The sequence below is a fragment of the Mrakia frigida genome, assembly GCF_051309035.1.
Source record: "Mrakia frigida strain ATCC 22029 unplaced genomic scaffold BDY24scaffold_2, whole genome shotgun sequence".
Taxonomy (NCBI): Eukaryota; Fungi; Basidiomycota; class Tremellomycetes; order Cystofilobasidiales; family Mrakiaceae; genus Mrakia; species Mrakia frigida.
The window spans coordinates 637,088-662,852 of record NW_027481279.1 but is presented as its reverse complement, the minus strand read 5'-3'; the positions used below and the strand labels follow the sequence as shown (position 1 = coordinate 662,852).

General features: G+C 54.1%; 8 protein-coding genes across 8 annotated transcripts; 4 read left to right on the top strand and 4 right to left on the bottom strand.

Annotated features, from left to right (window-relative positions):
• Positions 1-95: 95 nt before the first annotated feature.
• On the top strand, positions 96-5,616 carry BDY24DRAFT_375300 (ATP-binding response regulator). The gene is made up of 20 exons (XM_076638528.1): positions 96-159; positions 370-756; positions 829-997; positions 1,172-1,649; positions 1,929-2,006; positions 2,166-2,228; positions 2,487-2,598; positions 2,754-2,897; positions 2,960-3,004; positions 3,073-3,179; positions 3,247-3,294; positions 3,445-3,480; positions 3,552-3,706; positions 3,780-4,042; positions 4,121-4,206; positions 4,280-4,436; positions 4,520-4,675; positions 4,780-4,908; positions 5,071-5,103; positions 5,183-5,616. The coding sequence occupies exons 1-20, from the start codon at positions 144-146 to the stop codon at positions 5,374-5,376; spliced, it is 2,856 nt and encodes a 951-aa protein (XP_076500737.1). The 5' UTR covers positions 96-143; the 3' UTR covers positions 5,377-5,616.
• A 370-nt stretch (positions 5,617-5,986) lies between these two features.
• On the bottom strand, positions 5,987-7,293 carry BDY24DRAFT_411545 (uncharacterized protein; the record flags this gene model as incomplete). The annotated part of the gene is made up of 3 exons (XM_076642946.1): positions 5,987-6,598; positions 6,680-6,910; positions 6,997-7,293. The coding sequence occupies 3 exons, from the start codon at positions 7,291-7,293 to the stop codon at positions 5,987-5,989; spliced, it is 1,140 nt and encodes a 379-aa protein (XP_076500736.1).
• On the top strand, positions 6,996-9,739 carry BDY24DRAFT_375289 (uncharacterized protein). Its single transcript, XM_076638527.1, has 8 exons — positions 6,996-7,081; positions 7,429-7,851; positions 8,011-8,339; positions 8,431-8,549; positions 8,651-8,732; positions 8,878-9,001; positions 9,150-9,390; positions 9,539-9,739. Exons 2-8 carry the CDS (start codon positions 7,458-7,460, stop codon positions 9,609-9,611), a joined length of 1,362 nt encoding a protein of 453 aa, XP_076500735.1. The 5' UTR covers positions 6,996-7,081; positions 7,429-7,457; the 3' UTR covers positions 9,612-9,739.
• Positions 9,740-10,047: 308 nt separating this feature from the next.
• BDY24DRAFT_411543 (acyltransferase-domain-containing protein) lies at positions 10,048-12,373 on the bottom strand (the record flags this gene model as incomplete). The annotated part of the gene is made up of 8 exons (XM_076642945.1): positions 10,048-10,565; positions 10,747-11,020; positions 11,163-11,328; positions 11,434-11,490; positions 11,572-11,660; positions 11,781-12,016; positions 12,114-12,177; positions 12,296-12,373. 8 exons carry the CDS (start codon positions 12,371-12,373, stop codon positions 10,048-10,050), a joined length of 1,482 nt encoding a protein of 493 aa, XP_076500734.1.
• A 326-nt stretch (positions 12,374-12,699) lies between these two features.
• Positions 12,700-15,386, bottom strand: BDY24DRAFT_375285 (SUR7/PalI family-domain-containing protein). Its single transcript, XM_076638526.1, has 5 exons — positions 15,123-15,386; positions 14,879-14,968; positions 14,656-14,763; positions 13,865-14,521; positions 12,700-13,744 (listed from the first exon to the last, which is right to left on the bottom strand). Exons 1-5 carry the CDS (start codon positions 15,340-15,342, stop codon positions 13,020-13,022), a joined length of 1,800 nt encoding a protein of 599 aa, XP_076500733.1. The 5' UTR covers positions 15,343-15,386; the 3' UTR covers positions 12,700-13,019.
• Positions 15,387-15,791: 405 nt separating this feature from the next.
• BDY24DRAFT_375283 (zinc finger MYND domain-containing protein) lies at positions 15,792-17,314 on the bottom strand. The gene is made up of 5 exons (XM_076638525.1): positions 17,091-17,314; positions 16,617-16,910; positions 16,156-16,539; positions 16,022-16,049; positions 15,792-15,926 (listed from the first exon to the last, which is right to left on the bottom strand). Exons 1-5 carry the CDS (start codon positions 17,214-17,216, stop codon positions 15,823-15,825), a joined length of 936 nt encoding a protein of 311 aa, XP_076500732.1. The 5' UTR covers positions 17,217-17,314; the 3' UTR covers positions 15,792-15,822.
• Positions 17,315-19,829: 2,515 nt separating this feature from the next.
• On the top strand, positions 19,830-20,839 carry BDY24DRAFT_437900 (uncharacterized protein). The gene is made up of 3 exons (XM_076644311.1): positions 19,830-20,234; positions 20,392-20,582; positions 20,692-20,839. The coding sequence occupies exons 1-2, from the start codon at positions 19,910-19,912 to the stop codon at positions 20,562-20,564; spliced, it is 498 nt and encodes a 165-aa protein (XP_076500731.1). The 5' UTR covers positions 19,830-19,909; the 3' UTR covers positions 20,565-20,582; positions 20,692-20,839.
• A 272-nt stretch (positions 20,840-21,111) lies between these two features.
• On the top strand, positions 21,112-25,755 carry BDY24DRAFT_408440 (beta-glucan synthesis-associated). Its single transcript, XM_076642793.1, has 23 exons — positions 21,112-21,393; positions 21,770-21,871; positions 22,110-22,166; positions 22,230-22,362; positions 22,440-22,503; positions 22,581-22,690; positions 22,757-22,846; positions 22,938-23,049; positions 23,122-23,221; positions 23,296-23,318; positions 23,421-23,466; positions 23,539-23,564; positions 23,632-23,834; positions 23,907-23,976; positions 24,068-24,156; positions 24,236-24,283; positions 24,379-24,425; positions 24,500-24,513; positions 24,595-24,775; positions 24,847-24,942; positions 25,020-25,050; positions 25,126-25,148; positions 25,241-25,755. The coding sequence occupies exons 1-23, from the start codon at positions 21,172-21,174 to the stop codon at positions 25,298-25,300; spliced, it is 1,947 nt and encodes a 648-aa protein (XP_076500730.1). The 5' UTR covers positions 21,112-21,171; the 3' UTR covers positions 25,301-25,755.
• Positions 25,756-25,765: the final 10 nt, after the last annotated feature.

Genomic DNA, 25,765 nt, shown 5'->3' with positions numbered 1-25,765 from the left:
CGACGCCAAATGAAGCTCGAAGAGCCCCTCGGCCTGTTGACCTTTAACTCCTTCTTTGTTTCTCGTTTCCCTCCTTCTCCTCCTCCTCCCCCTCCTCTCCCAACCTTCGGACGCCTTGCTCTTCTGCTTGAAGACCAGCGAGCATGGATCCAGTGAATGGTGAGCGATCTATAGCTCTTCTCGAAAAGAAGGAAGGAGGGCAAGAACGTCATCCTGAGCTTCCTCCCTTGGTCTTTTTCTTTCTTCTCGCAGAGGAAGGACTCCCTCATGCCCTTCCTTCGAGTCAAAACTGCTGTTGGTGCCCGACTCCCTATCCCATCTTTCCATAGCAACCCCCTCACAACGTTCTCTTTTCCCGTTTTCAAGCAGCTTTAAGGCCGCAATCAGTCTTCTCCCTCCCCGTCTTCCCTCCCTTCTCGAACGACCCCTCTCGCTCCTCTCGTCCTCCTCGTCCAGCCTCAAGAACCTCCAGGACATCCCAGAAATCCTTCTTCTCGGACAGCAGTGAAGCAGTGGAGGAAGAAGACGACGACGACGACGAACGACCCCATCATCTCGCCGTCTTCTCAGAGGAGGTCGACAAGAGCTCAGTCGAGTCTCTCGCCTCCATAGGACTCCTCGCCTTCCTCGACGCTCAGTACCAGCCTTGCTGCATCATTCCAACACCTCAGCCAGTACTAGCTTCGTCGGCGTCCACGTCATCGTCTGGTAGCTCGCTGTACGACTCGCTCGCAGGGGTTCAGATCTGGGGAAACAGTGAGCTCAACGGGCGGTCGAGAGAGGCAACGTCGAGAGCTGATCATGATGCTTCCTTCTTGGACCTTTCAGTGACTTTCTTCGCCGTCACTCGAGGAAAACAGATAACCGCATGTCTCGGTGCAGAGGAAGCGAAGTACTTCCTGCGTTGGTTATATGGCGTCGAGTTCTTCGTTTCCGACGCGTCCGAAGGAATCGAGGGAGAGCTGGGTTACTACCAGGGTGTTGATCTAGCTCTTTCGTGAGTTCACTCTGGGTTTCTTTAGTCAAGTGTTTTGGGTCGGACTTGACAACTGACAGCCTTCCTTCTCTCCCAGGCCAACTTTGATCGTCACACTTCACGCTGGTTCGTTTTTCATTCTTTCCTCTCCCCGTATTCCTTTGAGCCGCTCGAAGTTATTTCGAGGTCGCACAGACGCTCGCCTTTGGCCTTTTACTCATCTATATTCTTTCTTTCGCTGTTTTCAGGCACGTCGGCACCCACGACGCTCGAGCTCTGTCGCACCACCTCTCCGTCGACTCCCCACCTCATCCTCACCTCCCATGTCATCTCCGATCGACCTACCACCATTCCCTTCACCTCGAACGCTCGCTCGAAAACTCCAAAATCTTCATCTCCCAATCCTCTCTCACTTTCGACAGCCATCGCAGCACCCTCTCCCGCTCCTCACCCGACAGAATCCCCACTCCTCGTAGCCTCCTCGTCACCACCATTGCTCTCCTCTCTTCCTCCGCCTCCACCAAGTCTGCTGGCGAATAGTCCTGCCAATACGCCTCGCCCTCCTCCGCCAAAGAACGCCGCCTCGATGTCGAATCCCGAGGTCGACGCGAAGAAAAGGGAGATGGATAGGCTGTTTGAAGTTCGGTCGAGGGAGATAACGCTGTTAACGGAGGTGAGTTCAAACTGGCGTTCTCGACGGAAGATTCGAAGTGGAGGTGAAGGGATCCGAGACGCAAGAGAGAACTCGACGCGATGAAACAGTAGGTGAAGGAGAAGCCAAACGGCGGAGCTGACTGATTCTCGGTTTCGTTCTCTCTCTAATTATCCATCTTCATAGTGGGTGAGTACACGTTCCTATGCGGCTGCTCGCCTCTGAGCAGGAGGGGTGCTTTCTTCCAAGAGACGCGTCGAAGACGAAGCTAATCCCTCCTTTTCTTCTCTTCGATGACAGGCCCCTGTGGGAATGTTTTGTGGGACGCCTGATGGACTTCTCACCTATGTAAACAAGCAGTTCAGGGAACTCACTGGAGTGAGCATTCCTTCCGTCTTCGCTTTCGACTCTCTCCTTCTTCGCCAGCTGACTTCTCTCGCTTGCGCTTTCCCCTCAAAAGCTCTACGCGAACCCAAACTTCTGGCCCAATGTGTTTTGCGCTAAAGGTGATTTCTCACATTCGCCCTCTCAGTTGAGACCAGGCTGATCTCCCCCTTCTCTTCGACAGATCGGACGCCGCTTCGTCAGATGTGGGAGGAGGTGAGCCGAAGCTGCTCCTTTTCGTCGTGTAGTCGGTTCATGACCCGATCTTTCTTCTTACTGCAGTGCTTTCGAACTGGAAAGCAAGGCTCTGGAGAGTTTCAGCTCTTGGCAGGGGTGGGTGGCGAGAATCGTTCAGCAGTTCGCCGACACCTCTCTCGACCTCCTCTTCCTCGTTTCACCCTCTGCCCCGTTTCTTTATCCTGACGTGTTTCATGTAAGATTTGCTAATACCCTGCCGTCTCTTTATCATCGCAGCATCACGTTCTGATACGTTTGGTTGGGCTGACGGAGGGAAAAGGAAATTCGAACGAAAATTCGTTTGTCCAACTCCCTCCCTTTCCTCTCCTTCGGACACTGGACTCACACTGTTTTGTTCATGTTCGCTAGATTCGTTACCGGCTTCGTTGGAACCATGATCGGTCAGTATCATCCCCTTGACCCCACTTGGCGAGACTCGACGCGTCTCCTCTCACTCGTTCCGCCTCCGCTTGCTGATCAGTCTCTTGCTCTCTCATTCTACAGATATCTCGGATCGGAAAGACTATGAGACGGCTCAGAAGAAGATGACTGCCGATCGAATCGAGGCTTGGAAGGATCGTGTGAAGGAGACCGAGGCTCGTCGCGTTGAGGTCGAGGAGAGCAAGAAGCAGCAGGAGCTTTTGATCGGTACGTTCTTCAGACCGATGTTCCTCGTTCTCCTGACTAATCCCACTTTTATTCCGCCGTAGATATCACTTCTCATGAGATCAGAAATCCTACGAGTGCCATCATTGGTTGGGTTTCATCTTCTTTCCTTTCCCTTTCGACGCGTCCTGATCCCCTCCTGTCCCTTTCCTTCCAGCTGCCGCCGAGCTTCTCCGATCCAACATCAACGATTTGCTGGGACAAGTCACGATCGACAAGGGTCTCGTGTTTACTGCCGGAGATGTTGCTACGCTGGAGGACGATGTGAGCAGCTCAACTTTTCGACGCGTTCGATTCCTGAACCCGCGCGGCTGACCTCTCTTCTTCTCAGATTCTCGTACTAGATTCGATACAACAAAGTGCAACCATTCAAGAACGAGTAAGTTCCATCGCCCGTCTTCCCTTCGATCCTTTCTGACCGCTTTCGTTTCGAATCTTTAGCTCTCGAACGACATGTGAGTTAAGCGTTCAGCCTTGTCTAAGGAAACAGAGCTGATTTCCTCCTTTTCTCAGACTTCGCCTGGCTCAGATAGACCTCGAACTTCTCCAAGTCTTCCCCGTCAAGGTGAGTTCGAGGGTTCAGATCGTTCATCGTTCGCCTCTAGTATTGACGACGATCTCGCCGTTTCTTCTCAGTTCGACATCGTCAAGGACACCCGCCGTCTTCTTCGTATCTTCACCATCGAGGCCTCGCAGAAGGGAATCGAACTCGTCCTCCACATAGGTCCTTCCTTCGATCTCCTAGGTCATCTCGTCGAGGCAGATCCTGTTCGACTAAACCAGATCACCATGTGAGCTTTTCGTCCCTCCTGGCCCCCCCAAAACGAAGCTCGCTGACCACGGCTATTCCTCTTCGTTATCAAGGAACCTCATCTCGAACGCCGTCAAGTTTACTCAATCGTCGGCGACCAAACTGATCGAGGTCACCGTCAATATCTCTCTCGTCGGTCCTCCCACTCCCGAATTAGCGCCAGCTTTCGACCCAGGGTCCCTCAACGCTCCTCTCACTCAAGAGCTTGTCAACGGTCGTCATGACGGATACATCTTTGTCGAGGTCAAGGACTCGGGAGGAGGAATGTCACTCGAGGATCAGGGTCATCTCTTTCAGCGATTCAAGCAGGGGAATGGTTCGTGCGAGATCGCTCTTCTTCCTGCGGTCTTCGACCTCCGGCTAGGCTGACCCTCGTCATTCTTCTCTCTGACAGCCGAAGTACATACTGCGGTGGGAGGATCAGGACTCGGTCTTTTCGTTTGTAAGGAACTGACGCGTCTACAGGGAGGTCGCATCGATGTGAGTCGCGTCCTCCTCCCTTTTCTCGATCTCGACCTCTGTCTGATCAGATCGCTTTCTTCCTTCCTTTCAGCTCGTCTCCGATCTTGGTCAGCCCACCACTTTCCGATTCTACATCGCCGCTGGACTCTACCCACCTGTTCAAGGAGCTTTGTTCCCTCCGACGACCAAGAGGTCCTCATCCGATGAAGTTGAGCCGGATACTATCCTCTCGGTGCTAATTGTTGAAGGTGAACTTTTCTTCACGACCCCCTCCATCTCGAGATCTTCCGTCGTATACTCACCAGCTTCTCTTTCTTCCTTCCTTTCGCAGACAACGAGGTCAATCGACGCGTGCTTGTCCGCCAGTTTTCTCGGCTGCTCTGGCACGTCGAGTACGCCGAGAACGGCCAGATCGCTCTCGAGATTCTCACAAGGAATGATCAGTCCTCTCAGCGTCATTTTGATGCCGTTCTAATGGATACAGAGAGTGAGTAGCCCGGTCGTCGACGGTCGAGCCGCCTCGTCTTCGAGCTTTCGACTCGACTCGAGATTGAAGAGACGTTCTGATTCCTTCTCTTCTTGACTGTACAGTGCCAGTAATGGATGGTCTGACGGCTCTTCGAAGGATCCGTTCGATGGAGGCTCGAGGTGATCTGCCCGGTCATCAAGTCTGCATCTCAGTCAGTGGAAACGCTCGCCAGGTACGCGTCTTCTCCTCTTGTATCTCTCCATTCCTTCGATGCTGATTTACTCGATCCTCTATTTTCTCAGGGCCAAATCGAGGCTGTTCGAGAAGCAGGAGGTGCGCTTGTGCTCTTGTCTCTTCTTCTCTTCCCTTCGACGCGTCTCCGGTCTGACCCCTTTCGCTCGCCTCTCCTTCAGCCGACGACTGCATCACCAAGCCTTACGCTTTTTGTAAGCCTAGACCAGAACGTTCTCGTGCCTTTCTCGTCTCCCGCTCACATTCCTCCGTTCTTTTCTTTCTTCCTTCCAGCCGCCCTTTGCACCAAAATTCGAGAACTCGTCGCCGCTCAACCTGATCCTCCTCCGGAACGTCGACCTACGCTTCGAAATGGCTCGATGTCCGTCGGCAGCAGTGGCAGTGCGATCATACCCGAGTCCGAAACCTCGTTGCGGGCGACGGGCTCAGGCGGATTCAGCAACGCGTCCACCAGGTCGAGCAGCTAGTCTTCCTTTTTCTACTGTTCTCCTCCTGATACACGCTACGTTCGCTTACTATGTATTACTTCTCGATTCGGTTCCGCCGTTGTACTCCTTCTGTCAGCTTCCCGTTCCGTAGATTCGTTTCCTTCGTTGCCCTTTGTTTTTCTTCTTTTTTTGCAGCTTGACTCTTCCCCCTTGTTTCTTGACCTTTGGTTCGACATTTCCCAGCTACCATCTTTGTTCGACGCATGCTTGCCGACCGAGAAACTGAGATCTACGGGTTGCTGGCACAGGAAAGGGAGAGAGCAAACGACTGAGGCGAGAGCTCGAGCTTCGAATGCTCGTTCAGATCTGAAAATCGACCTCCTTCGAGGCGAGTAGCAGTCCAATGAGATAAATAAAAGGTCGTCTACAGCTACTGAAGTAAAATTCAAACCCCGTCCTTTGAAGGAATCAGCCTCGTCGCTTTGATCCATCCAAGCGAAGAACGCGTCGTTTCGCATCGAGACTCCGACAACCAAGGTCTCGCTCGAACGAGATAAGCAAAGAGAAGTTCGGTGCATAGTATAGAGCTACAGTACATGGACGGACCACTGACTCGATCAAACCCTCGAAATCTACAGCGATAGCCGAATCATCCTCGAACGATCGCGCTCTTCTTCAACGTCACGCACAGATATGCCCCCGTGGCACTCCTCGTCGAGTCCGTAAGAAGAAGCTGATGGAGATAAGAAGCGATCTCCTCCTCCTCGACCTCATCTCTCTCTTGCTCTCCATCCAACGACGTTACGACTTCAAACCTCGGCCTCCTCCCTTCCCCTTTGGCTCGCAACAGGCACTCCGAGATCGCAAAGATCTGCTCGTCTCCCTCGAGCATAGGGATCGAGCCTTCTCCGTATCCAATAAAGGAAGAGAGACGGTTCCACTCTGAGGTGCACGCCAGCTCGTCCTTCGAGACTCGAAACGTCGACGAGGCGAACGTGTCTGTCAGACTCGCCCAACGTCCGTTGACGATGAGTTCGTGTGGGTCTACGAGTCGAAGAAGAGGCGACCATGAAGAGAAGGGTGAAGGGAAGGAGGACCTGACTTGAAGGACGATGGTTGAGAGGTGTAGGCGTGGAAGGTGGGACGAGATCGCGAGGAGGGAGGAGAGGTCGGACGTTCGGAAACCTTTGATCTGGAGGCGAAGTTTCTTGGACATGAGGATGGAACTGATACGAGGAGAGGACTCGGAAGGGTGTGTGATCTGCAAGAAACGCAGAGAAAGAATTGTAATCAGCAAAAGGGGCGACGCGGATGAAGCAAAGGAGAAGGTGAGGGAACGCACCCTCGACGAGACGAACGACGCAGCTTCCTTCGACGAGAGCTTGAGTCTGTATCCGTAGATAGGTCTCGAAGCTATCTGGAGGAGCATGAAGGAGCATCGGCTCAGCGTGAGCTGGTCGGAGGTCGGGAGGAGAGAGACGATGAGGTCGAGGAGCTCGTTTGGGAGGGATTGGAGCGAGGTGGGAGGTCCAGCGGAACGGGAAACGGCAAGAGGAAGGGACTTGTACTTTTCCTAGAAGACAGGATAGGGACGTGGAAGCTAGATGAGTCTTCGAGAGGTAGGAGGAGGAGGGAAGAAGGGAGAGTAAGGCGACGAACCGAGGACCACAACCGACGACCCTCCTCCTCTCTCCCTCCCTTCTCACTCTCCCAAATCCAGAATCCATCCGAAGGGGAGGCTATCGTAAGCTCTCCGATGACTCGATCTTGACCCTCGACGGTCCTCCTAAGGCTCTCGTTCTCGGAGGAAAGACGAGCGACGGTGGAGGAGTGTTGAGAGGAGGAGGAGCGGTGAGCCTCGTTCTCTGCAGAGAGACGAGCGACGATGGAAGGAAGCTCGCCGAGGGATTGGACTTGGTTTTCGAGTTGGGAGAGTCGAGCGAGGAAGAGATCCATCCTGTTTTAGGTGTCAGGGGACGAAAAAGAGGAAAGCTGAGGGGAAGAGAAGGAAGCCGTTGGGAGGGAAGGAACGGAACGGTCGAGCTCACCTCTTTTCTTCTCCCTTCCTCCCTTCGTCCTCAACTTCCACAGCCGTCTTAGGACTCGCGAAGGCCCTCGCCATGTTTCGCGTACCTCGACGTCGGACTCTCGGTCGCCTAGCAGCCTTCGGTGCCCTCCTCTTCATCCTCTCGACCCTCCTCATCCCTTCCTCTTCCCTCCGACCCTCCTCTCGACGCTGGGACGCCTCGAAATACGTCCAAGGAGAATGGGTTCCTCGCCCTCAACCTTTCACCTCGTGGGACGACGTCGTACTAGAGCAGCCTGGAGCCTTGATGCATCTGCAAGAAGACTGCTATGACTGGGACGGATCGAAAAAGAAGGGAGACGACGGGAGGAGGTTCGCTCAAGCGAGCTTTGATTTCGTAGGGAAAGAGGGGGGAAGAACGAGCTGGGACGCTCGGGAGATGGTTGTTGATCTTCTGCAGAGGCGAGGAGGACTGTTTATGGTAGGAGGTGAGTGCCTATTAGCTGGCAATCGGAAAATAGAGTTGTTTGGTTCTCGGTTCATGAGGCGAGCTCAACATTAGGCCCTTCCTTCCCTCTTCTCTCTCCTCTTTTCCTCTCCACGATTGATCGTGATCTCTGACACCGTGCTATTTGTGATTGTTCTAGACTCCTTAACCGTTCATCACTTCTCAGGCCTATCCCACCTTCTCCTCGGTCTCGAAGTCCTCGAAAGCAAACGCGCCAACCTCACCACCGTCACTCCCAACCTCCTCCAACGCTCCCCTCCCAACAAAGGACCTATTCTCTTCTCAGAGAGCCTCAAGCTACCGAAACTAGCTGGGATCTGGTTGAATCCGGATCATCCCCTCGCTCAGGGATTGCTGGACGAGGCGGGCGTAGGCGTCGAGAGAACCTTGCGCCCGTTGGTTTTGTTCACGAAGGAAGACTTCTTCCTCAGTCGAGAGGATTTCGAAAGGTTGAAGAAGGGTGGGATTGTGAGTCCTGAAGCGGGGAGTATGTTGATCGCGTCCGTGAGCTCAACCTCGACGTTGTCTCCCTCTTCTTTTTCCTTTTCGGTTATTTAAGCTCACCGCTTTCCACGGAGACGACGACTACGCTACCGACTGGCTCACCTATCTGGAACGTCTCGGAGAAGGCCAGGATCCGTCCTTCGAGAAGGAAACCGTCGTCGTCTTCAACACCGGGTTCGTTCTTGCTTTTCAATACTCCCTCGCTCTAATAAAGTCCCTGTGTTCGCGTCGCTCCTTGCTTACGGGTTTTCCTCTGTTTCGTTCGCTCTTTCAAGTCCTCACTGGGTACAGAACCGCTTCCTCGGACCTGGATGGACGGACAGCCCCGAGCGATTACTTGCCTTGTACGAAGAAGGAGTGAGTTTTTTTTTGGGGGGGGGCTTCTCTCGAAACTGAGTCGGTCGACTGGACGCGAGTCGCGACGCGACGGACGACGACGACCCAAAGGGGCCCGCCCAGTGCTCACCGAGTTCCCCTTCCTCTCTTTCTCCTTTGCTCCCAGCTCAACGGATTCTACGAACGGATCCACCCTTACACTACTTTCCTCCCCATCCTCCGCTCGACCCATCAAGGTCACCCGAACTGTGGGATGTACCTCCGAAACGGACCCGCCAACGAAACGACGAGTTCGTTCTTGGACTTTGTCTCTCTTTCTTTCTCCTCGTTCTCTTTCCGCTTGCTACTACTCTTCTTCCCGCTCATCCTCTCCCCGTTTTTTTTTCCTCTCCTCTCCTCTCCACTCCTCTCCCCCTTCTTTCTTTTCCCACGCCACAGTGCAAGCCATCCGAAGATCCTACTTCCTCCCTCCCCTCGGCACCGCTTCCCCAACCCTCGAACTCTGGAACTGGCCCTACGTCCCGGACATGAACACGATCGTCAAGACCGGTCTCGACACGTTCAACGCTCGAAGGAGGAAGGAACGGAGGCAGGAAGGGATGTGGATGGACGTGCATCGTCCGACGCATTTGAGACCGGACGCGCATGCTAGACCGTTCGCAGGGGATTGTTTGCATCAGTGAGTAGTAGTTGATGGGATTTTGGAATGAGAAAGGGGAAGAGGGAGAATGGGAGGGAGAGAGAGAGAGAGAGAGGAGATGGGAAAAACTGACGGTCGGGCGTCGCGTTTTTTTTTTTTGTTCATTTCCTCGTTGTTCGTCGTACAGATGTACGCCTGGAGTTCCAGAGGAGTGGGCGAGGTTCTTGTGGGAGATCATCAAATCTTCCAACTATTCCTAGAACCGCCCCCTCCCCCTTCCCCTCCCCGTTCTTTTGCTTCTCTTTAGTATCTAGCTCAATCGTCCTCGCTCGTCACGTCGTCGAGCTTTTCTTTTTTTTTTTTTTTTTTTTTGTTTTTTCTTCTTCTTCGTTTCGAACGTGCACTACTCTCGGTTTTTTTATATCTCTCTTCCACTCTTCGTGTCTTCAACACTATCTAGACCTTCACTTGGGCATTATATATCTATCTCAGCCCCTTCACGCTCCAGTTTCCCACCTCTCGTCCTTCCTCTCTCTCTCTCTCTCTCTCTCCAAGACACTCCAAGCGAAGTTCAGAAACGTAGAAGGAAGAAAAGAAAAGAAAAAAACTGAGTCAACGACGACACGAGAGCGAGTAGTAACAAACTGCGAAAAGTCCCAAATTCGAACCTCCCCAAAAGTCAAACGCGCCTCTCCCTCAAGCAGCACCCCCCTCCCAGCCCCCCTTCCTCACCCCCCAAACCAACCCCCACCCGATCCAAACCGGCGCCAACCAGCAAACCGCCTCCCCTGCTTCCTTCCAACTCCCACTCCTCCACCCTACAGGGATCTCGACTCCTCCCGCTCCTTCTTCCCTTCCCGCTCCCACTCCCGCTCCCGCTCCTTCGAACAACCCTGCCTTTGTCGACTTCGACGAAGGATTGCTCGGGAACCTCCCCGTCTCGTAAAACTCATCCATCAACCCATCCTTCTCCCTCCAGATCTGCGTCAACCACTCCCCGAACCGACGACGACGTCCCGATTCGACCTCGTCGCCTACTTCGGTCGTGCTCGAGTTCGGGGTGGGGAAGGAAGAGTTCAGATGGGTGTTGGTGGGTTTAGGAGGTGGTGGTGGAATGGAAGTGAGCGCGAGGACGTGAGTCGAGTTGTACATTCGGAGATGGATGTGGACGGCTGGAGGGGGGACGGAGCGGTGGAAGATGGAGAAGAGGTTGTCTGTGGAGGAGCAGGAGCGGAAGGATCAAAAAGAAGAGTGAGTTAAGCTTTGAGAAGGAAGGAATGGAATGGATAGAGAGGAGAGGGAAGGGACGGGGAGAGGGAGAGGGAGAGGACGACGCGTCCAAAAAAGAACGACTCCTCTCGAGGCGGAGGGAGAGCTCTGGAAGAAAAAACTTACAGTATTCCTGAGCGTAAGCAGCCGGCGGAACACCAGGGTATCCGATCGTGCAGTCGAGGATCGGTAAGGGACATTCGTTCGGCGAGGGTTGTCGTTGGTTGGTGGAGGGAGAAGAGGCGAGGGAGGTGGAAGAGGAGGAAGCGGAGGTGGGGATGGGCTCCGAGCTTGAAGCGTTGGTTTGGAGTGGTGTAGGGGGAGGGAAGGAAGGTAGGAGAGCAGTGAGGATGGTGTAGAGTCCCAAGGAGCGAGGGAGGAGCATGTTCTTCAGGTCGGCCTGCGACGAAGGAGGGGGACGAAAGAGAACGAGCAAAGAGACGAGACGCATGAGGGGTCAGCTCTTCAGCTCTAGGAACGAAACGAAAGTGAGCAACAAAAGGAGGAAAGTATAGATAGCAGTGAACGATCCCGGAACTCACAATCCCCTCCTTCTCCGCCCATCGAACACTCTTGGGTCGTTCGTTGTCCGACCCGATCGTGCCCTCGGGAAACAGCATGATCCAGATGGGTTGCTTCGTCTCGATGGAACGACGTGCGAGGCGCTTCAGGTGCAGGGAGAGAGGTCGTTGGTCGAGGGCCCAGGATCTGCGAACCAACGAAGAATTCAAACGCGTCGAGACGAAAAAAAAAAAAAATCAGCTCGTCGTCCTCGAAAACGAAGGAACGGGGGTAGATGTGAAGCCAACGCACCGAGACAGAAAGATGAAATCGTAAAGCTGCATGCCCCAACCTATCAAGGGGATCCACCTGAGCCGAACCAACGCAAGACGATCAGCCCTCCCGCCTCGCTTCCTTGTTCCTTCGTCCCGTTCGGTTGACAAGACTCACTTTAGACTCTTCTTCAACAAGATATAAATCCCTTCACTCGCTCCAGCAAAGTAAGCCAAGATCCAGAGGTACATCCAGTCGCTGTAGGCCTGGGCGAAAGATAAATTGTGTTTCCAAAGGTCAGCTTCGGTTCGGTTCGGTTTGTTCGATTCGAGCTCACACCTCTCCCTCCCCTCTGCTTCACTTCTGTTTCCAACTCCGCTACTCACCTGATGATTCCCCACCACCACACACCTCCCGGGCAAGTTCAAACCCTTCACCCTCCCCTGCCCGTCTCGTTCCACGATCCGGTCCAAATCGATCCCTTCCCCCGCCGTCAAGACGAGTTTCGTCGGTCCAAAGAGGAGGGAGATCAAGATCAACAGTCGAACGAACGCTTCTTTGGAGAAGAGGAGGAGGCGGGTGTAGAGGGGAGCGGTGGGCGGGAAGAGGGAGAGGGGGTAGACTGACATTTGAACGAGGAGGAGAATTAAGTGTTGATTTGGTAAGGAAGGAGAGTAAGGCAGGAAGGAAGGGAGCAAGAGAGTGTAAGGACGACTGACAGATGAGTTGCGTGAGGTTGGTAGAGATGATTCCAACGTTGAAGATCAAAGGGAAGAAGATATACTACTCCCAGCCCGCCCAAAATGAAAGAAAACGAAAACGAAAACCGAAAACGGAGACGTCAGCCCTGCCCTTCCTTCTTTCCCTCCCTCGTCTTTGTTTTCGTCGTTCGTCGACTCACGGAGAACCAAGATCCATGCGAAGGAGGTCGATCGTCGATCCTCACGGTGTGGAGGGGTGGGTTCTTCGAAGAGGGCATCGTTTGCGGGAGTCGTCGTCGTTGAAAGAGAAGGAAGGAAGGGAGGGAAGGAAGGAGGGCGAGCTCGGTGTGGCCGCCGGATGACGAGCGGTTTTATTAAGCGAGCGGAGAGGGAGGAGAAGATTTTTCCCTTCGCGACGAGATGCGAGGAAGGTCTGGTAGTAACGTGGGAGGGAGAAACGGTGCGAAAAATCGGAGGGAAGAGAGGGAGGGAGCAGGCGGAAGAGGATGGTCGACGCGTCCCCTCCTTTCTTTTCATTTGTTTCGCTCTCTTCTTGACCTCGAGCTCGTTTGGTTTGCGCTCGAGAAAAGCTGGTTGGAGAAAGTAAAGGTAAGGGATACATAGATTCAAACGAGCGAGAGATAGGGCTGAGACACAACTAGGGCAAAACGAGGAGAAGGACAGAAAACACGTGTACGAAAGAGAACGAGAGGTCGTGAAAGGGAACGAAGAGGCAAAGAGATGATAGTCCTTGAAGAGAGAAATGCAAAAAAAAAAATGCAAGTAAGAAACCAAAGTCGAGTGGTAGATAGTACTGGAGGACGAAACAAGCGTTCTCTCGGAAAACGAGGTCTAAAAGAAAAACGAAACGAAACGAAACGAACGCGTCCCGTCCCGCTCCCCCTCCCTGAACCGATCCTCAGCCTACCTCCCCGCCCCAGGTTGGTAACCCCCCTTCTCTCTCGGGAACCCACTCCCACTTCCCCCCGCACCTCTCACATCCGTCTGCCCAGGCGCCATCGAGCTCAACTCGTAACTCGGCGGTTCCACCACCCCTCCTCCTCCTCCACTACTCCCACTCGCCACGCCTCCTCCTCCTCCTCCCCCTTGCGACGAGCTACTCGCATCGTAGTAAACACTCCCACTCCCCCCGGACGGATCCCCATGACCTCCCAACCCTGGCGTCAACGACGCAGGATGTTGCTGAGCGAGTCGTTGCGGCGAAGGAGCGTAGACGTTTGCTGGGGAGGCTGGAGAGGGACCTGGGTTGGCAGCGTAGCCTCCGTAGGCGTCTGTGGCGTACGCGTCGTTGATTTGGGAAGGAGGAGGAGGAGGTGGGGAAGCGAAGTTGTGTTGCATGGCTGAGCGCGGGTCGGGCGAGTACGCGTTCTGGTTGTTGGAAGGGGAGGCGTAGCGTTGCTGAGGAGAAGTTGGGGAGATGTAAGGTTGCTGTTGATGTTGATTCCAGGCTGCTCCTGCTAGAGCTGCGTTGGGGGAGGAAGCGTAGGCGTTGGACGACGCGTAGGGATCGATGTAGGGCTGCTGTTGCTGAGGAGGGGATTGGGGTTGGAGTTGAGGGTTGTAGTAAGGGTCTTGGGGTTGGGGTGGGTAGGAGTTTTGCTGGTAGTCTGTTTGAGGGTCTTGGTAGTCTGAAAGAGGATTGGAAGGGGAGAAGAGGGAAGGAAGGAGAGGAAGGGAGGAGGTCAGCTTCGTCCGTTCTGTTTTCGAGTTGCTGTTCGATCTGAAAGGAAAGGAAGACCGATACTTACAATTCGAGTGATCGTTACTGATAGGAGGGTATCCTCCAGGAGTCGACTGACCTCCAGCGTAGTACTGATCCGAAGGCGTCCTCTGAGCCTCAGGTCGATACGAATCCGAAGGTCTCCTTCCCATCCCCACCGCCGACCCTCCCCCAGCCGAGTACGCTCCCCTTCCATATCCATGTCCACCGTCGCTCGATCCTTGTCTCCCATAGCCTCCTCCCTGACCAGGCTGATCCCTATACGCCTGACCTCCCGCCAAAGCTGGATCCTCCTCCTCGTCGAGCCACTGATCGGGCTGCTTGTTCCCTCCCGTCAACGGCTGAGTCTCGTAGGGCTGGAACCCAGGAAGATGACTGCCTCCTCCTGAAGCTTGACGCGCTTTCCTCTCCTCCTCTGCTCGAATGGCTTCGATACGAGCTTCCTCGGCGTAGGCGGTGTCGTAAGGGACTCGTTCGCCTCGTTCTCCTCGCTCGTTCCGAGGTCCTCGAGAGGAGATGCAGCGTCGACCGCATCCGAAGGCGCATCCGGAGAGGAAGAGGAGAACCCAGGCGGCGAGGACGATCCAGACTGCTGGTCCGATGGAGGAGGAAGCCCCGTCGAGGGAGTTGATTCGGGTTCGAGCGAGGAGGAAGAGGACGATGTCGAAGATGAAGGCGATGAGGGCTGAACGAAGACGCCGAGGATCGGAAGAGAAGGAAAGTCAGCAGCTGTGGGACGCGTTGCGTACGAGAAGAGAAGGAGCTTCGAAGGGAGAGGAGAGAGGGGCCTGAAGAAAGAAAGAGAGAGAGGAGACGTACCAACAGCAGCCGCCATCGAAGCGAAACACGAGCTGAAGCAACCCATCGCGAACTCCCTGCAGTGAGCGAGAAGTCCCAGAACGAAAGCGCCCGCCGAAAGACCGAGAGCTAGGTCGAAAAGCGAAGAAGGAAGGTCAGAACGAGAGCTGAGAGAGGCAACCGGGGAAGGAGGAGGCAGCCTTCCCTCCTCCTTTCTCCCTTCGTTCCTCCGTTCACAACTCACCGACGATGTGCAGAACGAGAACGTAGGTGATCCACTTGGCTGCTACTTCTGGTATATCGATGATGGTTACTCCGAGAATGGCGTTCAGATCTGGAAGAAGCAACCAAATAGAGCATCAGCTTCGTCTTCGTCCCTTCCTCCCTTCGTTCCCAAAGCTGTTCAGCCCATCTTTGCCCTTCCCTTCTCCTCTAGCAGCAAAACCAGTCTCAGTGTCTTATGTATCTTCAATCGAGGCTCTACGCACCAAGGTCGTATCCAACACTCGGCGAAGAGCACGTCGTCGTTCCATCCTGAACGAGGCAGAAGCCCAAAGTTCCTAGCGTGAGGACGCCTGAAATCGAGGAAGAGGAGAAGGAGGCTTTGAAGAAGTAGAGACTCTTGAGGAGAGGTGTCGAGAAGGAAGCGAGAGCGAGAAGGACCGTAGAAGCGGCCGTGAGGATCGTCCCTGGCGTGGCGGGCTTCATTGTCGAAGGAAAGAAGGGAAGGAGAGCGAAGGAGGTGGGCGTTTGGGGGAGCTGGAGGAAGGACGGGAGGACTTCGAACGTCACTCGTACCAAGCCCGCAGGATGAGAAAAAGCGACAAATTTCTTTACTTGGAGATTGGGATGGTATCGAAGGCCGGTGCAGTGGTGAGAGCAGATCGTTGAAGATCACGAGCGAAAATGTCCGAGGCCCTATAAGGACGGAGCGAGTGAAGGACCGACGCACGATGGTTGCGAACCTGCCTCGCTTCGACGCGACGAATCGATGAGATTCTACCTTCGTCGAAGCTCAAGGGATCTGAAAAGCCTGCAGAAAGGCGAGATGTCGGTTTAGGTTTCTTTCTCGGCGCTCTTTGAACGAAGCAGGCAAGACCAAGCAAGACAGGCTGAACACAGATGAGCTCGGATTCTTTCTCACCTCGACGCGACGATGAAACGCGACGCTTCGATATCGAAGTAGATCTAGTACGTAGTTTGAAAGCAGAGGGTCTTGTGAGGGAAGCAGAGCGCTTGGAAGGGGTTTGCTCCCGAGAGGTCCTTTCCGATCCAGTGTCGTCGTTGATGCTCTGGAAAAGGAAGAGACGGAGGGTTGATCGTTGTCAGCGAGGTAGAGTGAGCGATGGAAGATGCGAGAGAGCTCAAAGAAGATGTATGAACCTACCTGGAGAGCAGTACGAGACCGAGCGACACTGGAAGAAGGAGAAAGAGGGTGAGGAAGACGCGTCAGAAGAAGAAGCACGACCGCGACGCGTCTCTTCTCCTCGAAGCCTCGGAACCTGAGTCGAAAAAACTCACCCTCGTACAAGCACTAAGCTTGGCTCCCTTCTTCGGATCCGCTTCGCAATCGTTCAAGCATCCTCCAGCGCACAGCTCCCACAACTCGATATCGAACTGAGCGTTCATCGGCTCTCGTCCTCCTGCTTCCAACCATTTGAGGAGATTCGGAGCGATCTTTTGGACTCGAAGACCTACGAAAGGATTGGCGTCGTCCTTCTGAGGAGAGTTGACGCTGTCGAGGGTTCCTCCGAGAAATTGACGGACGGCGAGGACGGAGGGATCGGTGGAGGGGTTTGAAGGGAGGAAGTTGACTTGGGGAGGGAGGGGGTGGGAGGAGTAAAGGATCGCTTGGGTGAAGATCTCGAGATGGGTAGAGAGCTTTCCGGAGATATCAGAGAGGTCCTGTGAAACGGAAAAAAAGAGGAGGTCAGCGAAGACAAGACGACGCGAGTTCTCGAGTCGACGACTGAAAAACGTACCAGATCCTCGACCGTCATCTGACAGATATACCTCCACATGAAAGAAAAATAGTCCTTGACATCCTCTCCACCCGATCTCATCCACTTGGCGTAGTAGGACGAACAGTAGACTTGGTAGAAGAGGGAAGTGTAGATGTGGTCGGTTTCCGTTGGAGGAGGTCGAAGGACAGGCTTGATGAAGTAGGTAGAGATCTCCTTTTGGAAGGCGAGAGCGATGGTAGGCATGTACTGAGAGGCGATTTGATACGAGAGTGCGACCTGCTTTCCTCGGCTGAGAGGGCTTCGTCCTTCGCACTGAGCGGAAGAGAGGGAGGGAGGAAGGAAGGAGGAGGAGGAGGGAAAGAGAGGTCAGTGAGAGCTCTTCGTTGAATCGCACGCGAAATCAAAGCTTCTCGGAGACGTTGAAGAATGTCCCTCGTTGATCCCTGCAGACTCTGGTGCTTCTAGATCTACAGGACAGTCCAGAGAGCTCACCCAATCGTTCCATCTCTGACATTGAGCTCGAGTCGCTTCTCCTCCAGCGATCTTCTTCCAGCTCTCCTGCTCGTCGAATCCCAGTGCAGCGGCCGAAGTCTCGAGAAGGGCGGAGGAGGAGGACATAGAAGGGGACGGAGAGTTGAATGGAGCTTTTTCGGTTGTTGTGGTTGTGAGGGAATCGAAGGAAGGAGGAGGTGAGAGCTTCCAACATTCAATGTTCACGTTTCCTCCTTATTAAAGGGGCTCTCTCAGACTAACGTTTCCTTCACTCCTCCCTCCCTCTCTCCCATCCTCGATGAGCTCCCTCCCTCCCGATCGGAGCTTCTCGTCCAACCCTTTCGATCACCTCCCCTCAGATGTCCTCGTTCTTATCTACGAGCAACTAGGTCTCTCGGATCTCTCTTCTTTGGGTCGGACGAGCTCAGCGAACAGAGATTTGGTGAGCTTCGACCTTTCCTTCCCTCCTCCTTTCTTCCTCTCGAGCTGACCCCTCCTCGCTTGTTTTTACAACTTCTCTTTCGTGCAGCATGAGACTCTCTCCCTACCAACCTATCTTAACCAAACCTACCCTCTTCATCGACACCTCTCTGTCTCTCCTTCCCTCTCCTCCTCGACCTGGACCCGTTCAGCCCTCACCCAACACCTTCACCTCTCCTCCCAGCGTCTCCTCCGCCGTGAATTCATCGCTCGACCTCTCCCCTTGCCCTCCTCGACTTCCAAAGCGAAACGAGTCGCCGCTCTGAGACCTCTCTTGGCCGTAGGGAGGACGAGAATCGTCGTGGGAGGAGTCGGAGGGAGGAGAGCGAGTTTGGTCGTCTACGATTTTGAACAGAGGAAGCAGGGTGAAGGCAAGGGGGAGATGGCAATAGGGAAGGGCTGGGAGGTTGGATTCGGGGTCGGGGTGGGCGAGAGGGAAGATGGGGGTGCTGGAGGAAGGTCGGGCTGGGAGAGAAGGGAGAGGAGAGATGAAGAAGAGGAGACGAGCTCGACGACGAGGACGGGAACGGGGAGTTTGCTCTCTGGCGATCTCACAGGGTTGGAATTCCTTCCTTCCGTCGAAGGTTCTGAAGTGGAAGAGGGAGAAGAGACGGTTCTGCTGTTGACATTCGCAAACGGAGTCGTGCAATCTGTTCAGCTCCCTTCTCGTCCCTCCGTCGCGTCGCCACCTCCTCCCTCCTCGTCTTCCAAAAAGAACCATCACCCTCGTCGACCAGTTCCAGCATTCTCTCCTTCATCAACCTCTCTTCCCACGCTTACTCTCCTCAACACCTACATTCACTCGCCCTCGCCCATCCAATCCCTCTCCCTCTCCTCCTCCCTCGACCGCTCATCCCCGCTCTTCCTCACCTCCTCTTACTCCTCCCTCCTCACCCTATACAACTCCCCAATCTCTCCTTCAACGACTGTAACCCTCCCAAAGTCAATCGGCACACCCTGGTCAACCCTCCTCCTCCCGTCGTCCATCCTCATCGGAACCTCCTCGTCCCTCCTCTCCTACCCCCTCTCCTTCTCCAACCACGCACAACCTCGCTCTTTACTCCCCAAGGAAAACACCTCAGCAACCTACTCCCTCACTCCTCACCCGTTCAACTCCAACGTCTTCCTCTCAGGGCATTCCCATCCGCTCGCGTGCGTTCTGATGCACGATCTCCGACTTCCTTCGCCAGGAGTTGGGACCTTCAAGGATCCGTGGATGGAGGAGAGCTGGTACAGTGTTGGGATGAGGCAGGACGGGTGGGGGGTTGTGGGCGGGACGGGAGGCGGAGGAGGAGGAGGGAGGGTCGGGGTTTGGGACGCTAGGATGAGCGGGAAGGGAGGGTGGACCTGTTTCGCGCCTGAGATTGAAGAGCGAATAAGTGGTGGGAGTGGGAGAGGAGAGGTTGGGAAACTGGTGTGCAAAGGAGGAGGGAGGGTTTGGGGCGTGTGAGTGTTTATTCTTTCGACTTTCGAGGCGACGACGCGTTTTCTGTCGCTTTCCGCTGCTCTCTCGTTGTTTTCGATGAGCGGTACTGACTTCCTTTCGTCCCCGTCTTTCTTCCTATTATTTTTCGTCCGGTACGATAAACAGTACACCCTCCTCCCCGTTCCTGCTCGATTTCTCCCCGACCTCGAACCTCTCGTCGCTCTACCCTCCCCTCCCTCGACTTCCTCCACCTCGCGTGATTTCGGAGGAGGAGGCGGAGACGGAGTCGTTAGCTGGTACGAGCATCAAGGGGAGAAGGTCGTGCTCGGGATGTCGGAGAGGGTGCTTTGATTGTAGAAGCAGAGTGCGGTCGACGAGGTTTCTGTCGAGTTTGAGGAGCTAGATTAGTTAGAAGGGATCAGTCTGAGCTTCATCTTATCATGGAGGTAAACGAAAGATGGATCCATCTCTCGAGACGGCCGTGCTGGATTGACAAGGCCCTTCGATTCGTGTTGTCAAGGAAAGAGCGCGTCGTTCACGCAGTGAATTTGGATAGAATCGGGTCGAAACCTGCTTTCGTTTCCTTCTTCGTTATCTACGGGAGATAAGAGGCTTCTTGGGGTGCTGAGATTTTGCGGGTTAGTAACTTCCTCCCTTCACAAAACCTCGAGGCTATTTGGCGACCTCATTCCCTCCAAACCATCACGAGCTCGAACTCCTTCTCCTTCCTCTTCTATGTTCGTCCTCTGTCTCCTTTCTTTCTTCTCAACTTCTCACCCACTGACTCCTTCCCCGTTCTCTCACTTTTCTGCTCTCCTCTCTCTCTCTCTCTCCCTCCTCTAGCAACACCTCTCCTCACAACACCCATCCAGCTCACTCTCCTCCCGCTCCAACTCCCTCTTCTCTCTCCACCATGGGCGCCTGGGGCGAAGGAATCTTCCAATCCGACTCTGATCTCGACATCAAATCCGAGATCTCCTTCGACGCTCAACTTCAGCTCTGGTACCCCAACGAGAAGGATCTTCTCAAGGTTCAAAAAGCGTTCAACGGAGGTCTCCTCCAGAAACTCACGGTCCGATACCTCGCTGCTCGAGACGCAGAGAGGGTCGTTCTTCTTGCGGCTCTTGCGATGCAATGCGGATGCGAGGTTGGGAAAGAGCATAGGGAGGTGGTGAAGAAGTGTTTGGAAGGGTTGAGAGGGCAGATGTTCGACTTGAAGAGAAGCCAGGTGAAGAAAGGTAAGTGTCAGCTTGCTCGTTTTTTTCTCTCCTCTTCCGACTCTGCCTTCATCTTCTCTTTCTTTCCTCCTCGAGCCTGGAAGGAACGGATCGCTCGACGACTGACCTCCATCTTTCTTCCTCGCTCTCCTCTTCTTTTCATCCCTCGTTCGGCCAGCCCTCGAAACGTACCCTCTCCCCTCGGACGGAAAGCCCTACGACTTCGATTCGCCCGGTCTGATCGAGACGATGGAAAGGAGGATGGCTGACAGGAGTGCTGGCCAAGACGCTCCTGTTGGGATGAACGTTTGGGAGTGGGGACCTGAGGGGAAGGAGGGGAGAGATCTTTGAGACGACGCGACGGAACTGGTTAGTTCTCTCCGTTCCTTTTCCGTCTTCGTGCTTTTTAGCCCAAAGCTGCATGAGCTTACGAGTTTTTCTTTTTCCCCTATCTCTTTCTTTCTTTCTGATCCATCAGCCGAACCGCTACTTCCTACCTTCGCTCCCTCGATTCGCCGCTCGTCCATCACCCGTCGCCCCCCTCGCTTCAACTCACCGTTACGACCTGCCTGATATTCTTCGTGTTCATGTTCTTTTACGCCTTATGTATCTCATCTTCTCGTGTTACCCTCTTGATGACCTCGTTTGTTTCGTGCTGGCGAGAGAAGGAGAGCGGGGGATGCGACGCGACGAGACTTCGAACGGCAGAGCGCGCAAGGCAGCTTTTCCTCCCCTTCTACTGATCGACCTCTTCTCTATCTAAAGACGAGACTTCAAAAATTCTCCTCCAAAATCCTACCTTTCAGGGCAAAAACAGCCAAGCCTTTATCTCCTTCTCAACCCGACGAACCTCCTCTCTCTCCTTCCTCCTCCCCTCCCTCCTCTCTCTCGCCAAACACCCACCCTCGTTGCCCTCCCTCCCAGCCCCCTTGAACCACAACCCCCTCCCGCAACTTCCATGGCTCCTTCTCCTTCTCCTTACGCCTTCTCCAACACTCCTCAATCGACTCAATCCTCCTCCAACTACAACAACAACAGCAAAATGCCATCAGGTCGACACGCCCCTGCTGGTCCTCCTTCCTCCTCCTCTCAACATCAACCCCTCGCGCCTGGAGCGTTCGGACAGAGAGATCCCAGAGGAAGCGTCACGAGCGTGGATAGCAATGGGAGTGGAGCGTCGGTGAGTCGCTTGTTACAAGGTGCTGGGATTCGAGAAGGCAAGGAGGAGGAATGTCGGGAGGGAGGAGGGAGGAGGACGAGGGAGAGGTTCGAGAACAAAGGAATTCTTTCGTTTCTCTTCCTTCCTTCTTCTCTCTCTCGCTCTTAGGAAAGACGGACTTCCTTATCTTCCGATAAGAGCTATCCTTGGAACTTTTACTCCGGATCTCACCAAGGGAAGGGATCTCGGGGAGGGAAGGAGGAGAGCTGCGAGGCACCACCTTCGCAGCTTGGAGCTCGTTCTCTCCTTCTCCTCCCTCTCTCAAGCATATGCTCGCTTCAAAAGAGACCTTTTTCTATAGCCCTTAGCCCCATGCTGACCTAGCTCTTGTCTACAGTCCTCTTCTCGCAAACCCTTCGCTCCAGGATACGCTGGTTTCAACTCAGCCGCTGGTCGGACGGGTTCGATTTCGACGTTCGCTCCTTCTATTTCGGAAAAGGTGAGCCCAACAACTCTCGATCTTCCGATATCTTCAGCTCTACGAACTAGCTGGAGCAGGGGTTCTGAGGAGGGAGGAGGGCTGGAAGGGTCGAAAGAAGGGAGGTCGAGCTGAAGGGAGGGGTTGTGCTTCGGAGTCCCCGAGCGTCCCTGTTTTGGGTGCCCAACGTCGTCGTTCTCCTCATCAGTCTTCTAGATTCGCTTGGACGGCATGCTTACTCCATTTTAATCCCTCGCAGTACTCAATCTCGGATCCGACAGCGTACCATTCAGATCACACCGTCGGCGACGTCGAGGTTCGTTCCCTTTCCGTTCTGTTCCCCTTCCTCGTCGTCCCCTGACCTCCTCTTCCGCTACAGGTGGACGACTACCTACACAACCCAGATCCCAAACGAGATCGAAAGAACGACAAGGGAGGCTCGATCCTGACGCTTCGAGGACTCGAGAACTTGGGTTGTTTGGCGATCATTATACTCGGTCTTATTGCTCTCTGTGAGACTCGTCGTCTCACTTTCGTCTCGATCTTTGCTGGGAGTCTTCAGCTCACTCGTTTCCTTTTCAAACCGTAGTCGCTGGTTACCCGATCATAAGCTTCTACCAGACGGCGAAACCGACCGCGTTAGGAGCTTTCAAGTTCGTCGCTTCGTTCAGCTCGACCCTCGGGCCTCGACCTTCCCTTGCTGACGTCTCCTTCTTCCCTTTTTATTCAGCTTGGGAGGAATCAACGCTACAGGACAGGTACCAGCTGTCATCGGATCCTTCGGACTCATCGATCCTGCCACTCCTCTGGACAAGCGAACGTGGACGTCTCTCGAAACCGGTTCGTCGGACGCGTCTCTTCCCATCTCCTTCCCCTCCGACTGACCTCTTCTTTCTGATCTCACAGGCGAGGAGATGGAGCTGGTCTTCTCCGATGAATTCGAGGAGGATGGAAGATCGTTCTTCCCGGGAGATGATGCATATTGGGAGGCGGTTGGTGAGTTGATCGTTTCCCTCCGACGCCGCTGTTCGTTTTCCCTCGACTGACCTTCTATACGGTACACCGGATGCGTAATACGGTTCTGGAGATCTTCACTATTGGTCTACAAATAACCTAGAATGGTACGATCCGCGTCAAATCACCACGAAAGATGGAGCTCTGGTCATTTCTCTCGACAAGATCCCGAATCACGGCCTCGAGTGAGTCCTCTCTCTCTCAACGCCTCGAACGAGTCAAGTTTTCTTCGCTGACAACCCTCTTCTTCACTTCAGCTACATGGGTGGCATGATCTCTTCCTGGAGGAAGTTCTGTTTCACGGGAGGCTACCTCGAGTCTTCGGTCAAGCTTCCTGGTCGTCCAGATGTCTATGGAGTTCGTCTCTCTTCTTGCCGTTCCTCCCTCCTTCATTTCGGGGCACTGACTTGTTTGGCTCTTGGTTCTCACAGCTCTGGCCTGCGGTGTGGGCGATGTTCGTCGTTCTTTCGTTCCTTCTCTCGTCGCGTCGCCGCTTCCGCACCCTGACCCTCCTTTCCGCTTCTTTCCTTTTCCCTTTTCTCTTCCCATTCTTCAGGGGAAATCTTGGGCGAGCTGGTTACGGAGGAACTCTCGATGGAATGGTGAGTTCGAGATCGGATTTCGACGTCGCGTCTTCTCGAAATTGACGCCGCTTCTCTCCTTCGTCTTCGCAGTGGCCTTACACCTACGACGAGTGCGAGTGAGTCAAAGTAGACCTACTTCGATATGAATCGAAAACTGACTTCCTTTTTTCTTCTTCTTCTCAGCGTCGGAACTCTCGCCAACCAAACGCTCAACGGCCTCCCGACTATTGCGACGACGTCTGGAAACCAAGGTCTGCCAGGAGAAGGAGCTCTCTCTTTCCTTCCCGGTCAACGTCTATCGAGATGCACCTGCCCTGGAGACTCGAGCCATCCCGGACCCAAACATGACGATGGAACGTGGGTTGGTCGTTCAGCTCCCGAGATCGGTACGTCCGCGTCTGTTCGAACTTCTTTGTTTCCTTCTCGAGCTCATGCGATCTCTTCTCTACCATTCGCAGATGTTTTCGAGGCTCAGGTCGATCCTGTCCTCCTTGTCGGACATACGTCGCAGAGTGCTCAATGGGCTCCGTGAGTCATTAACTCTCACCTCCCTCTCCCCTTCCCGCGTCCGTTCCTTCTCTCGCCGTCGTCGCTGACCTCTCTTCCTTTCTCGTAACAGTTTCAATCCCAAGTACTCGTGGCTCAACAACTCTGCGAACTTGATTATCGACGACCATGAGATCTCGGAACTCAACACGTACTTCGGAGGCGAGTCCCCTTTCTCTTCGTCCTTTCCTTCCGCCGCGTCGTCTCCCAGCTGATCCTTTCTCCTTCTTCTCATCACCAGGTGTTTACCAACAGGCGACATCGGTTGTCTCTGCGACAGATCAAAACTGTACGTTGACATTCGACGCACACTGGGTTTCGACGCGTCGGGGCGAAGTCGACGAGTCAGTCTCGTTTCTGACTTTCTGCTTCTTCTTCTCTCAGGCTACGAGCACGGAAACGTTCCTTGCTTCTCTCTCTATGGGTTCGAGGTCAGTCTCCTTCGTTTTCTAGATATACAGCTTCGAACCTCTTCACTGACTTCGTCTCGACTCGTCGTTTACAGTACGCACCTGGAAAGTGAGCAGCGACGTTCCCTTTTCTCCCCTCCTACTTCCAAATTCGATCGCTGACCGCTTCCGTACTCCTTTGAATCTTCAGCGACGGACACATCCACTGGGTCAGCGATGGAAAGAAGGCCTGGTCCTTCCGAGGAGCAGGGATGGGACCCAACGCCGCCGCCGAGGTCTCTGCTCGACCCGTTCCCATGGAACCGATGTACATCCTCATCAACTTGGGTCTCTCGGAGAACTTCGGAGCGATCGATTACGAGGGTTTGGAGGTGAGTCTTCAGCGTTAGTCCCGACGCGTTCGACGACTTCGAATTGACGACTCGTTTTCGTCCCTTTCCAGAACCTTTGGCCGGTCCATCTCTACGTCGAACACATCCGAGTCTATCAATCGCCTAACGCAAAGAACGTTGGATGTGATCCTGATTCCTTCCCTACCGTTCGTCCTCTTTCTTCGTCTCGTCATTCGAGCTGCTCTGACTCTTTCGCTCTTCGTCTTTTTTTCCGATCTCGCAGGAGAAGTACATCGAGCGATACATCCACGGATGTTCGTCCCTCTCTTTTAACTTCTTCTCGTGTTTCCCGAGCTGATTCGTCCTCCTCTTCCTTGCTTTTTCCAAAGATACCGACCCGAACATCACGACCGTTCGTTCTCGTCTCTCTCCCACCCTCCGTCCGCAAAAGAAACGTGTCGCTGACCTTCTCCTCTCTCTTTCTCTCTATCGTGCGACTTGAAGTGGGATCAAATGACCGACAGCGCGCCTCAGCCCATCAACAGGCTCATTGGGTCATGCTAGCTTCGGATTCGCGTCGTTCATCGGCTCGACTCGACTCGCTCGTTACTCTCCTCTCTCTCTCCCTCGATCGTCTCCTTCTTCTTGCTCTTCTCTTTTATCCGGACTTTTCATGTTGTTCAAGCTCTGGATCCACCCCTGTAACTCTTTCGTTTCCCCATCCCACCTTTTGCTTTTGCTTCGTCGTTGCCTCTTCTCCCTTTTCGTCCCAAACACACATCGATCGTTCATTCACCGTCCCCTCCCCTCAGCATCTCTATCCCTTAATTTCATCTTCTTACCTTCCTTTGCATCTTTTTCCTTTCCACTTCTCGGGAGTCGCTCGTTTCTCTTTCCCCTCCTTCCCTTCTTCACGCTCGCTTTGCCTCTCCCTCCCTCTTCGTAGCTTTTCTTCCCCTTGCACTTCACCTTGGATTTCACTCTACCTTACTGAGCTCATATCTCACGACATTCTCTGGTTCCGAAGAG

What these genes read in the sequence shown, in the direction of transcription:
- BDY24DRAFT_375300 (XM_076638528.1), top strand. An exon ending in GGTTCAGATCTGGGGAAACA is followed by an intron (nt 757 to 828) that starts GTGAGCTCAACG and finishes TGGACCTTTCAG; the next exon opens with TGACTTTCTTCGCCGTCACT. An exon ending in AGATAACGCTGTTAACGGAG is followed by an intron (nt 1,650 to 1,928) that starts GTGAGTTCAAAC and finishes CTTCGATGACAG; the next exon opens with GCCCCTGTGGGAATGTTTTG.
- BDY24DRAFT_375289 (XM_076638527.1), top strand. Translation starts at nt 7,458, where the DNA reads ATGTTTCGCGTACCTCGACGTCGGACTCTCGGTCGCCTAGCAGCCTTC. An exon ending in TTGCCTTGTACGAAGAAGGA is followed by an intron (nt 8,733 to 8,877) that starts GTGAGTTTTTTT and finishes CTTTGCTCCCAG; the next exon opens with CTCAACGGATTCTACGAACG. An exon ending in ACCCGCCAACGAAACGACGA is followed by an intron (nt 9,002 to 9,149) that starts GTTCGTTCTTGG and finishes CCCACGCCACAG; the next exon opens with TGCAAGCCATCCGAAGATCC.
- BDY24DRAFT_375285 (XM_076638526.1), bottom strand. Translation starts at nt 15,342, where the DNA reads ATGAAGCCCGCCACGCCAGGGACGATCCTCACGGCCGCTTCTACGGTC. An exon ending in GAGTGTTGGATACGACCTTG is followed by an intron (nt 14,969 to 15,122) that starts GTGCGTAGAGCC and finishes TGCTTCTTCCAG; the next exon opens with ATCTGAACGCCATTCTCGGA. An exon ending in CAGTAACGATCACTCGAATT is followed by an intron (nt 13,745 to 13,864) that starts GTAAGTATCGGT and finishes ATCCTCTTTCAG; the next exon opens with ACTACCAAGACCCTCAAACA.
- BDY24DRAFT_375283 (XM_076638525.1), bottom strand. Translation starts at nt 17,216, where the DNA reads ATGTCCTCCTCCTCCGCCCTTCTCGAGACTTCGGCCGCTGCACTGGGA. An exon ending in GTCAGAGATGGAACGATTGG is followed by an intron (nt 16,911 to 17,090) that starts GTGAGCTCTCTG and finishes TCTTCCGCTCAG; the next exon opens with TGCGAAGGACGAAGCCCTCT. An exon ending in AGCTTAGTGCTTGTACGAGG is followed by an intron (nt 16,050 to 16,155) that starts GTGAGTTTTTTC and finishes TCCTTCTTCCAG; the next exon opens with TGTCGCTCGGTCTCGTACTG.
- BDY24DRAFT_437900 (XM_076644311.1), top strand. Translation starts at nt 19,910, where the DNA reads ATGGGCGCCTGGGGCGAAGGAATCTTCCAATCCGACTCTGATCTCGAC. An exon ending in GAGAAGCCAGGTGAAGAAAG is followed by an intron (nt 20,235 to 20,391) that starts GTAAGTGTCAGC and finishes TCGTTCGGCCAG; the next exon opens with CCCTCGAAACGTACCCTCTC.
- BDY24DRAFT_408440 (XM_076642793.1), top strand. Translation starts at nt 21,172, where the DNA reads ATGGCTCCTTCTCCTTCTCCTTACGCCTTCTCCAACACTCCTCAATCG. An exon ending in TACACCTACGACGAGTGCGA is followed by an intron (nt 23,565 to 23,631) that starts GTGAGTCAAAGT and finishes TCTTCTTCTCAG; the next exon opens with CGTCGGAACTCTCGCCAACC. An exon ending in CGAGCGATACATCCACGGAT is followed by an intron (nt 25,051 to 25,125) that starts GTTCGTCCCTCT and finishes CTTTTTCCAAAG; the next exon opens with ATACCGACCCGAACATCACG.